General features: G+C 47.9%; 1 protein-coding gene across 1 annotated transcript; it reads right to left on the bottom strand.

Annotated features, from left to right (window-relative positions):
• Positions 1-1,722: 1,722 nt before the first annotated feature.
• On the bottom strand, positions 1,723-8,855 carry LOC121157598 (pepsin II-4). The gene is made up of 9 exons (XM_040981890.1): positions 8,800-8,855; positions 8,221-8,380; positions 6,247-6,364; positions 5,538-5,656; positions 4,690-4,889; positions 3,760-3,876; positions 3,123-3,267; positions 2,924-3,022; positions 1,723-1,872 (listed from the first exon to the last, which is right to left on the bottom strand). The coding sequence occupies exons 1-9, from the start codon at positions 8,853-8,855 to the stop codon at positions 1,723-1,725; spliced, it is 1,164 nt and encodes a 387-aa protein (XP_040837824.1).
• Between the last annotated feature and the right edge of the window lie 1,788 nt (positions 8,856-10,643).

The raw sequence follows: 10,643 nt of genomic DNA on the forward strand, positions 1-10,643 counted from the left end.
TTGGGTCTTGTCATTTTAGTAATGGTTGTATTTTATTTGATTTTAGTAGATGCTATTCCTTTTCTCTGTTAGGAAGGCATCTAAGTATCATTTCTGGGGCAGGTGTGGAAGAGGCTAATTCTTTGAGCTTTTCTTTACTATGGAAGAATGGGCTTTTCTACACAAAGAAATTCCTGTCACAAGTGGCAGTGGGCCCAAAGGGAGAAGGGAGCACAGGGGGAGTGAGCAGAGAGCACCCAGCACCTCCTCCAGTCTCTGGTAGCAGAGAGTGCTCCCCAAAATTGTTGACTTCTTTTATGAGATCAAAGCAAGATGCCTCTTTGGGTCTAAAACCACCTGAATGGGGTGCAGCCCATTCCTCTTGCTGCATGCCCAGTGAACAGGCAATGTTGGGGTCTCGTTTAGTCAATTTCTGTCAGGGGTTCCCCTTGGGACACAGTGTGCTGTGTGCCCACGGCCTCCCACATGGGTTAGGTAGGCAGAGATCCAGGGGTGATCTTCCACAGCTAGGATTTCATCTGGGTCTCCCACATGGATGACAGGGGCCAAAACACTTGAACGATATTCTGCTGCTTTACCTAGGCCATCAAACAGGGAGCTGAATTGTGTATGGAGCAGCCAGGATATGAACTAGACCCCAAATGGGAAGTTGGCATTGCAGTCAGTGATGTCTTAACACCCTAAGTAAAAACACTAGTCCTTTTCTTTTCCCTCCTTCTTTGTCTTCTTTCTCCCCTGCATTCCTTTATATTTATTTGAAAAACTTGGAGACAAAGAAAGGGAGAGAGAAAGATTGATGGGCAAAATCTTCCTCCTCCTAATTCATTCTCCCAGTACCATCAACATGCAGGCCTGGACCAGGGAGAAGCCAGGGAAATGGAGCTCCATCTGGTTTCCAGAGGGGCTTACAGGGACCCAAGCACTAGAACCATCTTTTGCTTCTTCCTAGAGGAGTATATCAGGAGAAAGCTGAGGCCAGAATCATCCAGGTCTCTAATCTAAACCCTCTGATATGGGATACAGCTGTGTAAAGAGGTAGTCTTCTGAGCTGCACCAAACATCCACCGCAAAGCCATTGCATTTAAATGAGGGAAATGGATCACTTGAAGGTCCTCTGTTGTTAGCTCATCCCAAAGTGTGGTCGGAAGGACGTCAGTGTCCGCTTCTGTCACATTCTTGTCTGTGTCTATCAGACAACATGTCCTTTTCCTGCCTACTTGGGGTCATCATCATTGTAGCTCTTCCCCTTTTCTTGTCATGTCTTGTGGCTCTGGGAGAAGCCACTAAGACTCTCTTAACTACGGTTGTGGGTGTCCTCGTTTTTGTGGATGCAGTGGTGTCCTCCTTTTTGTGGCTAGTGTTTCTGGTCCTCAGGTCTTTTTGTGATGCTCCCACAGGACCGTTGATGCCCATTTGTCATCCTGGCCCTGCTATGAAATTTCAGTGTCTTTTGTGCTGGCCAAGTGTGTGAGACTATTTTTGCTTGTCTGCCTGGTGTTCTGGTGTAGAACCAAAGGAGCAATACTAGTGGGGAGAAGCAGCCACACACATATTTGCATCAGTGGTTTTTATTGTACGTTATGGGTGCCAGTTGGGACAGGGTTAAGGTACTACTTATAGAAGGGGACTGTGGTTCAGCAAGATCATCAAGAGAATTCTATGCATCTAAAGGGTGAAGGGAAGAGACCAAATCTCTCCAGAAGAGACTTCAGAGCTGCAGGCTTAAACTGCAGCAGCGAAGCCAACCTGGTTGTTGGCCCGGTCGAAGACAGTGAAGTACTGGCGGATGAAGACATCACCCAGGATCCAGAGCTCGCCAGTGGAGGTGTCAACATTCATGCCCTCAAAACCACTCATGCAGTCGTCATCTTCCTGTGGGATTGAAAATGGCACAGGAAGTTAGAAAGAGGGTGAGGGTGGCAGGGCTGGATAATATACATTAAGGGCTCTCTTCTTTTTAAGAAGATTTATTTATTTCTATTGGAAAATCAAACTTTCAGAGAGAGGAGAGTCAGAGAGAATGATCTTCTATCTGCTGGTTCACTCCCCAAATGGGTGCAACAGCTGGAACTGAACCTATATGAAGTCAGGAACCAGGAGTTTCTTCTGGGTCTCTCACATAGGTGCTGGGTCCCACAGCATTCCTCCACTGCTTTCCCAGGTCACAAGCAGGGAGCTGGATGGGACATGGAGCAGCCAGAACATGAATTAGCACCCATACGGGATCCTGGTGCTTATAATATGAGGACTTATTCATTAAGCCATCATGCCAGTCCCTCACTGTACTCTTGCTCATGGATTGATAGAACTTACCTAATGTTTTTGGCAGACATACGGACTCTGACCTCAGCACTGATGTTTAGGGAGATGTTTATTCCCATGCTGGTCAATGGCACACTAGGCAGCTGTGAGTCCTTTTCCTTCCGCTCCTTACTAAGATTTTGGCTGTACATTACATTTCCTGTGGATGGGCCCAGGCATGGGTGCTTCTCTCTGAGTAAGTTCAACCCATTAGGAAAAACTAGTTTTGTACCTGGGTCATGTTGTAGGAAGCTAACTGGACTAAAGATGTGGTGACTGTCATGATTACTGTAACCACACCATGAGGGTGGAATGAGCTGACTCCCTGGTTTTTATACAAAGAAATGGAGGATGAGAGAGGGCCAACTTGCTCAGAATGGCTAGGACCTGAGACTCAGAGATAATGCTCAGAAGTGTAATAGACAAAGTTCTCTTTTTTGCTGTTATCTTTTGACTCACTTTCCCCGTGGGGCTTCTTCCAACTCTCATTCACGTATTGCTTATGGATAGATTGTTTCTATAGGCCCTGCAGACCAGCTGTCAATCTGCCTCTTGGCATTAGCTGGAAGAAGTGTGCTTTTCTTTGTTCAGAGGCCACCTTGTGGGTGAGCCTCTTCCTTACCTGCAGGATATAGGCACTAGCGGGCAGAGGGTACTGGACTCCGTTGATGGTGAAGACAACATCGGGCAGGGAGTCAATGGCCGAGCAGCTGATGGTACCCTGGAAGGTGTAACGGTAAAAGTATTACTAGGGGCTCATTTGTCTTACATGGGACTTCTAGCATTTGAGTCTAGAAGAGAGCATCTGGGGATGGACTTGCCTCTCCCAACAAGTTCTTGGAAGCTCCGATGTAGCTCTGGATGTTGGAAATGGCACTGGTGGGTCCAGCCAGCAGAGAGGTGCCCGTATCAACCACAGCCTGGCAGCTGTCAGCACAAGCGATGGTCTCTCCATTGATAGTGATGCTGAAAATGAGATGCACCAAAATATCCCCTAGGTCCATAGAGGATCTTGCCATTCTAGATGGACCCTCTTTAGGGTCCAGAATAGCTGAGAAGTCAGGCTACAGAAGGTCCAGAGAATATGTACCCTGAGATAATTTCTTAGTCATTTTGATGTAATCCTATACTGCCAATGAAATTTACCTAGGGAGCAAGGTCGAGTGATGCTTCCCAGGTCACCTGAATGCTGAGAGGTGTAGACAGGTGGGTTGGCTAACCCTCCCCACGGGTACTGGGAGGTGGACCTGTATCCTGGACCATCTTTGTAAAGCACCTGGGCTCCCAGATGTGTGGTTTATTTCCTGGCTCTCTCTGGTTTTGCCAGTTTCCAGCTTCCTCCTGTTTCAGGCAGTGATGGCTGTTGCAGGCAGACTGGGAGTACAGGTCAAGTATGAGTCCCTGAAGAAATGGGATCAGGGCTCAAGCAAAGGACACCATGTAACGGTGTGGTCTCACCTGTCCATGGTGATCTGCCAGTAGCCCTCATGGGAAACAGGCACCCAGTTCAGACTTCCTGTGTAGTAAGAAGAATCGATGCCACCAAACATGACCACGCTGCCCTTCTGTTCATCACTGTGGAAGGGTTTGGGAGAGGGGAAAAGATAGGAATTCATTTACTCAGCAAGCTTACATCTCTGCTATGAACAACCTAAGGGGTACCCTTGATGTGGTACTCCTTCATTCCAGGAGTTGTGCTGAAGGAGTTACAGATGTGGGTTCTTTTAATCCTGTATCATCCAGGCTGTGGTCATTATGATTATTTCTACTTTACAAAGACTAAATCGGAGAAGAAAGCTTGCTCAAGATTACACAGTTGGAGAGCTGTAGCCTAAAGTAGATCCTAGAATTTATGGTCTCCAAATACGTGATTTGTACCTGGGCGCTGGTTCTAATCCCAGCAATCCTGCTTTTCATCCAGCTCCCTGCTTGTGGCCTGAGAAAGCAGTAGAGGATGGGCCAAAGCCTTGGGACCCTGCACCTATGTGGGAGACCTGGAGGAAGTTCCTGGCTCCTGGCTTTGGATCGGTACAGCTCTAACTGTTGTGGTCACTTGGGGAGTGAATCATCAGATGGAAGTTATTCCTCTCTGTTTCCCCTCATCTGTATATCTGACTTGGCAATAAAATAAATAAAATCTTAATAAAAACTTCTGGTGGAAAATAACAGTGAATGAAGATTTTTTTGTGTGTGTGTGTGTATGTGTGTATGAGAGAGAGAGATTTGGTAGCATTATTGCCCAAAGACTCCCACCTCCAGACCTTGGCGTTCACTTGGAAAATTTTGTTTTAAGATCATCCCAGCCAACTCAGCCCTGGATAAGTTCCTTGCTGGACCAGGTAAAAAATAAATGTTTCTGTGGCAGAGACCCTGGGCTAGCCGACTTACGAGCTCAGGTAGACGGAGAAGAGGTCCTGGGACACGAGGCCTTCATTCCACATGTTGTCAAAGACGGGTGTGGCACCGGAGGAGGAAATGCTGGGGTAGGCCAGACCCAGGATGCCATCGAAGGGAGCAAACAGGAAGAAGAGGCCAGGTTCTGTTTTGCTCAGGCCGAAGATCTGGTTTGTGTCCTCGATGCCTGCAACCTGTATTTAGGGAACAGACATGATGTCCATGTTGTGTCGATGGAGTGCTGCTGGGCTCCAGCCAGTCCTGTACCCAGGGTGATCCTTCTCATTTCTTCAAGGACTCAGTTTCAGGGCTTTGGGCTGGATGTCAGGGAGAGGGTATTCACGCTGAAAAACTGTGACTCTTCATCAGAGAGGTCTTGGGAGCTGGTGTGTGTGACTCGCTGTGGGATTCTGTGGCAGGCCAGATGGCTCCTGGTATGTGCATTTCAAATGGACAAGTGCAGTGTAGATCCTAGCAAGTCAGGGTCGCTGATTCCTGTCATCTCTGTGGGGTCTGTGGAGCTCACATGAGTAGAAGCAGGTAGAGGAAGAGGAGAGCTAAGACACTTTCACCTTTCTGCCTCCAATCCCTGCTTCCTCCGTGACATTCAGCACTGAAATTGGCTGGCACCACTCCTCTTACACACATACAATTCACCTCCTTAAACAAGTTTGCAAGCTTTGTCATATTTCTTCCTGACCAGCCTGTTAGGTTGCTTGGGTGATCTCTGAGAACTATACTGCTGGAATGAGGTATAATGAGGGATTCACTGTGGTCCCTAAAGCCTCTGGCAGGTATCCTTAGTTAGGGCAGCATGAATGACAGAGCCCCCAGGTGCTCACTTTTACGGTGTCATATCCCAGGATGCCAGTCATACTGCCAGTGCCGTAGGTGATGGAGAGGGTCTCGCTGGTGGCCTGGTAGGTGGAGGAGTCCTCAGGGTTGAACCGCTTATGAAGAGCTGTAAAGGCAGGAAGTGACATCATTAACTTAAAAAGAATGAGCCACCATTGTGGGCAGGTAATGGCCTGCTAGCTTTGGGTTTATTGGGAATGTTGCCCTGGAGGAGAAAGTATGATCTGTCGTAACATAACCTTTGGCATGACCAATAGGCCACAGGCTCCACTTCTGACTTTTTGGTTAGCAGCATGTTGGAGATGGTCCCAGCCTGCTCCTGTGTCCTTCTGAGGTCCTCCAGGAAGACCCTGAGCACAGCAGCCTGGCTGCCCATGGTACTGAGCACTGACTTTAGGTCCACAGTGTCACATGGCCCTCTCAACATGGTTGGGCATCCTGGAGCCTTTTAACCAGGATTGACTTTGGATCCATATGCACTTTCTGCTCTGCAAATCTACCTGTTAATGTCTTTTGTTCCTTTATTCCCCAGAGCATCTGTGCCTAGTACTTGGCTCCTAATAGCTTGGGCAAGGCCTGTTGTATGATTCCCTGAGTGACTCCAAGACTGAAGTAGTAGCTATGAGAAGTTACTGAGCAGTCAGGGTTCCCAGTGTCACTTGGTTCTGGACAGCCCAGGCAGGTACAGGTACTCACCACAGGCCAGACTGCGGCAGTAAGTGGAGGGCACCCACAGGTTGGAGGAGCCGGTGTCAAAGATGACGGTGAATTCCTGAGGGGGGGTTCCGATGCTGATGGTGCCGAAGTACTCGGTCTGTAGGGGAAAGGTCAGCACAGCCAAATTACATGTGACTCCCCATGTGGGACGTCCCTCAATATCCAGTTCCTCAGTCCACCCCTCCATCTTCTCCAACTCTCTTCTCACCCCACCCACCCCCTCCAGTGTATTCTCATTCAGTCAGTCCTTTTCTTTACTCCTTGGAATCTTCTCTTAATTGCTCCCTGATACCCTCTGTTCTCTGCTGAGCACATTCACACCCAAGGCTGATCTGCTATCCTCTCTTGATTGGTGTACTGCCTGTGTCAGTCTCGACCTCCTGGAGAGGATACCTTGCTGGATGATGAGGTGTACCCCGTGGTACCCAGCCAAGTAAAACCTCAAGTGCTTTTTCACTGACTGGTTAGAAGACACACAGGTCATTTAAATGTGGAAACACATGGAAATCTGTCATTCTTAAATCTCTGTGTGGATAGGAGATTTTAAGAAAGGTACTGTCCATGTTCTTTGTCAGTACTTTCCCCCTTGTTCATTCTGCACTAGTTAGACTGAATTTATGCTGTTCTTAGACAAGCTCTTGCCCACCCAAACACCTTTCCGCTGGCTGGTTCTTAATTAGATCTTCCTTTGGTTGTCTCTTCTTTCTCCAGAGCTCTTTTCCAATGTTGTGTCTATCAAGAAGTCTTCCTAGCCACTGCATCTATATTTGACCCTTCCCTGTATTTCTTCTTCCTCTTGGTCCAATTAATTAACTAACTAAGTATTCTTTGTGGCCACACTCATTGAATTCATATCACGTTCTTGTTTGTTTCTCTTCTTCTTTTGAATAATCTCAGAAATTTGTCTTGCTCTTTGTTGTGTCCTCACCCTATACAGAGCTTCTCCACTTAGTGGATGCTCTGTAAGTGTTTGTGCAGTGAATCCATTGGCTGGTGTTGCTGAGCTCTTCCAAGGGCCAGTTGAAACCTGTGCTGGGCATCTGTTGAAGCTCTATGGTGTTAATAACTTGCATTTGCCCATGGATGATGGACATGGTGATCATGTAGAACAGAATATGAATGAATTGCCCACAGAATATGAATGCCCACAGAATATGAATGAATTGCTCCAAATCAGCAGGCCTGGAGCTTTAGAGACCTCATTTGTAGTAGGTGTGGTAGATCTTAGAGGCAAAGACCTTGGCCATAGGCAGGGCTGCTTTGTGTCCTTGGTCACGTGCTATTCACAGAGAGGACACATGGTGTCCTGAAGACCAGATTATGTCATTGGCACCCCCACAATGATACAGACCAATCCATGGGAATTATGGTCTGCATGTCCTGGATGCTCTGTATTTTGTCACACCTGTAGTCCCTTGATCTCACTTGTCACCAATCCCCTTCTCTCTCAGCCTTTCTCACACATTCTTGTTGTCCTTCCTTAAGTGCGCTGGGCTCTTGGTAGCCATAGATTGAGCCTGAGCCCACTGCTCTCTGGAAGTCCCTCCTTCCTCTTGGAGTTCTGCCTTTATGGCTCCCAGGAGGTGCCTCTGTCTTCCAGAAGCTTCTTGCTCACTGAGTGACACCTTCACTTGGTGGTGCTCATCCTAGTCACCTATCCCACTAAGTGATTAGACTCATAAGGTCACCTTTATCCTACTGCCTGACTTTACTCAGTGCTGCCCCTCTGGGTCCAGCACAAAACCTAACCCTTAGCAGTGTGCTTAGTATAAATAAACCTTAAACAAATGGATGAATGAATGGTAAACAAATGAAGGCAACAGCTGTGATTGTGAGTTTCCCTAAATGCTATGCACTGCTGAGATGCAGCGATACATCCCTGGCTACCCTCCAAATCCTGTGGACACCCTCTCTGCTGCTGGCTCAGTCCTTGGGGCTGCCCCATGCACTCACATCCAAGTAGTTCTCCAGGCTCTCAGTGGACTCAGAGGCAAAGGCATCCTTGGGGAAGTACTTGGAGGCCGGGTTGAGGGTGTGAGTCTTGAGGTAGTCTTGCAGCAAGCCCTTCTCAATCAGGTTCTTCCTCAAGGACTTCTTTTTGACCAGAGGAACCCTGGGGTAGAGCATTGAGACAGTCACAGTTAAGGGAGGAGAGGGTTCCCTGGGCAAGATCATACTCTGGGGATGCTACCAGAGCCTGAGAAAGACAAGGAAACTAGTCTGAGAGAAAAGGAAGAAGGAAGAAGCAGGAAAGAAGCTTCCATCTGTTATCCAAAATGCACAAGGGGAGGTGACAGCTGGCCAATGATGGAGTGCTCATCAAATCCTATTTGTACTAAGCACCTGGACTGTAAACCACCCCTACAGCGTGGTCTCCCCAAAAGAGTGGAAACAGGGCCAAGGGAAGAAGACACCATGTGGTGGAAGAGAGGGAGGAAAGAAAAGAGGAAGACAGGAAAGACAGAGAACATGGTAGGCAGTAGAGGGCTGGGCCCTTAGTGCCACTCCTCTGATGCTCAACCCTACACTCACTTGTGGACAACACACTCAGAGAGTGCCAGCAGGCCCAGCAACAGCAGCCACTTCATGGTTCTTCCTGCTCTCAAATCAGTGGGGAAGGCAGGCCGAGTGGCAGGTATGCAGCAGCCAACAAGAGCCGCTGCTTATATACATGTGGGCCACATTCTGAGTGTAGTAGCTCTTATCAGTGTCTTAATGCCACTTGTTATCACACTCCCAAATAGAACAGTCTCTGATAAGACAGTCTCGCCTGTAGTCACGTTTTGAAATGTGTTAAGTAGCTTTCCGCTAACACTGTGTCCTTTGGTTGGACTGCATCTGCCCAGAGTTCACCAGATGTTGAGTTGTGGCTGACTCATGAATGAGCAGAGCTCTTCTTCTAAATTTCAAGTTTTCTGATTTGACAGAATTGGTCATAGATGCACTGAACAACATGGATTTGTGTTAAAGGAGATCAAAGTACACTAATGGGGCAGATCCCCAGTGGGGCAGATACTGGAGTTCTTTGACAGCTGTTGTCAAACTTAGTGATGGGTGCTGTTGTTGCATCTGCCACCCCAGACAATATGTACAATGTGTGAGATCAGGATATGCTTCCCTGTGTGGACGGTTTCATATGGGTATGATATCATGGAATCTGTGTATATGGAGAAGGATTTGCTTTCTGTTCTTTGTTCTTGGCTCATCACTTCCTTCCCAAGGTAGAGAAACTGAAATTCTCTTCTTTTGGTTGGGCCACAGAAACTATAATCTCCATGACTTAGCTGGCCCTAATAAAATTCACTGCTATGTGATTGTCCACAGAGTCAGAGGCCGGTCCCCCCCCCCCCATCCTGCCACAGCCATGGGAGGAGGGAGGCTGAAGTGTCTATATTTGGACACATACCCAGTCTACAAACAGTCATGCCCATGTAGTGAATTGCCCACAAAACTCCCCAAGAATCAGGGTTCACAGAGTTCCCAGACACTGGGGCACATGGAGGTCATATGAGGGCAAACAGGAGATTATCCACATGCAGAGAGGTGCCCTCCAACTCCTCAAGGTGGAGCCTGTGGTCTTGGGGGCTCCTCTAGCCCTAATCCTCTACACCTCCTCAGCTGGGTGCCTATTCCTATTATTACTTTTTTTGAATTGTGCAATACATTGTTTCCCTGACTCCCATAAACCACTCAAGTGATTAGCCAAACCTAGAAGAGGGTGTGTAGCCTTCCAGTCCCACATTTCTGAGCTTAGTCTTCAGGCTCTGATGTGGAACAGTGCTGGAGACTGAGCCATAATTGTGGGATTTTATGATCTCCCAAGCAGATAGAGGCTGAGCCAAATCCAGTTGAATGTGTGGATGCCAGCAGTTGCAGACTTGGTTGTTGGGAGTGAAGGGAAAGTCTCTGCATATCTGCTGTCCTGAGCTGTACTGGGAGGAAGCTGTAAGAGATACCAGGTCTGAGACTGAAGGAGGGTCTGTGTGGGTATTTACTTGTACAGAGTTAGTGTTGGTGAAGTGGGATCTACTAGAATGGCCTGGACTTAAAACACTTGGAATTTGGGAGAGGAAGCAGTCAGCTGGTGGTGAGGGGAACTTGGGGTTTCTGGGTGGCCACCAGGTCATTGCTGGTTGGGCAGCAGTTCTGTAGTCAGTTACTGCAGTCAGCAAAGTCTCCATCAATGGAGCTCTAATTCACTGGTTGAGGGACGAATTGCAAACACAAAAGAAAGAAAATGCACCATCTTGTGTGTATTGCTCTCTGTAGTGGCTCAAAAGGAGGGCAAAGGGAGTGTTGGCTCCACATCACCCACCCATGTTCCTTTGGCCCAAGTTACTGCACCTTAGACTGTTGGCAGAAGGTCGTTTTGGGAG

This window comes from Ochotona curzoniae, unplaced genomic scaffold (assembly GCF_017591425.1).
Source record: "Ochotona curzoniae isolate NIBS_2020 unplaced genomic scaffold, NIBS_Ocur_1.0 contig_3527, whole genome shotgun sequence".
Taxonomy (NCBI): Eukaryota; Metazoa; Chordata; class Mammalia; order Lagomorpha; family Ochotonidae; genus Ochotona; species Ochotona curzoniae.

What these genes read in the sequence shown, in the direction of transcription:
- LOC121157598 (XM_040981890.1), bottom strand. Translation starts at nt 8,855, where the DNA reads ATGAAGTGGCTGCTGTTGCTGGGCCTGCTGGCACTCTCTGAGTGTGTT. An exon ending in GCCTGGAGAACTACTTGGAT is followed by an intron (nt 6,365 to 8,220) that starts GTGAGTGCATGG and finishes TTTCCCCTACAG; the next exon opens with ACCGAGTACTTCGGCACCAT. An exon ending in CTAGTGCCTATATCCTGCAG is followed by an intron (nt 1,873 to 2,923) that starts GTAAGGAAGAGG and finishes TCAATCCCACAG; the next exon opens with GAAGATGACGACTGCATGAG.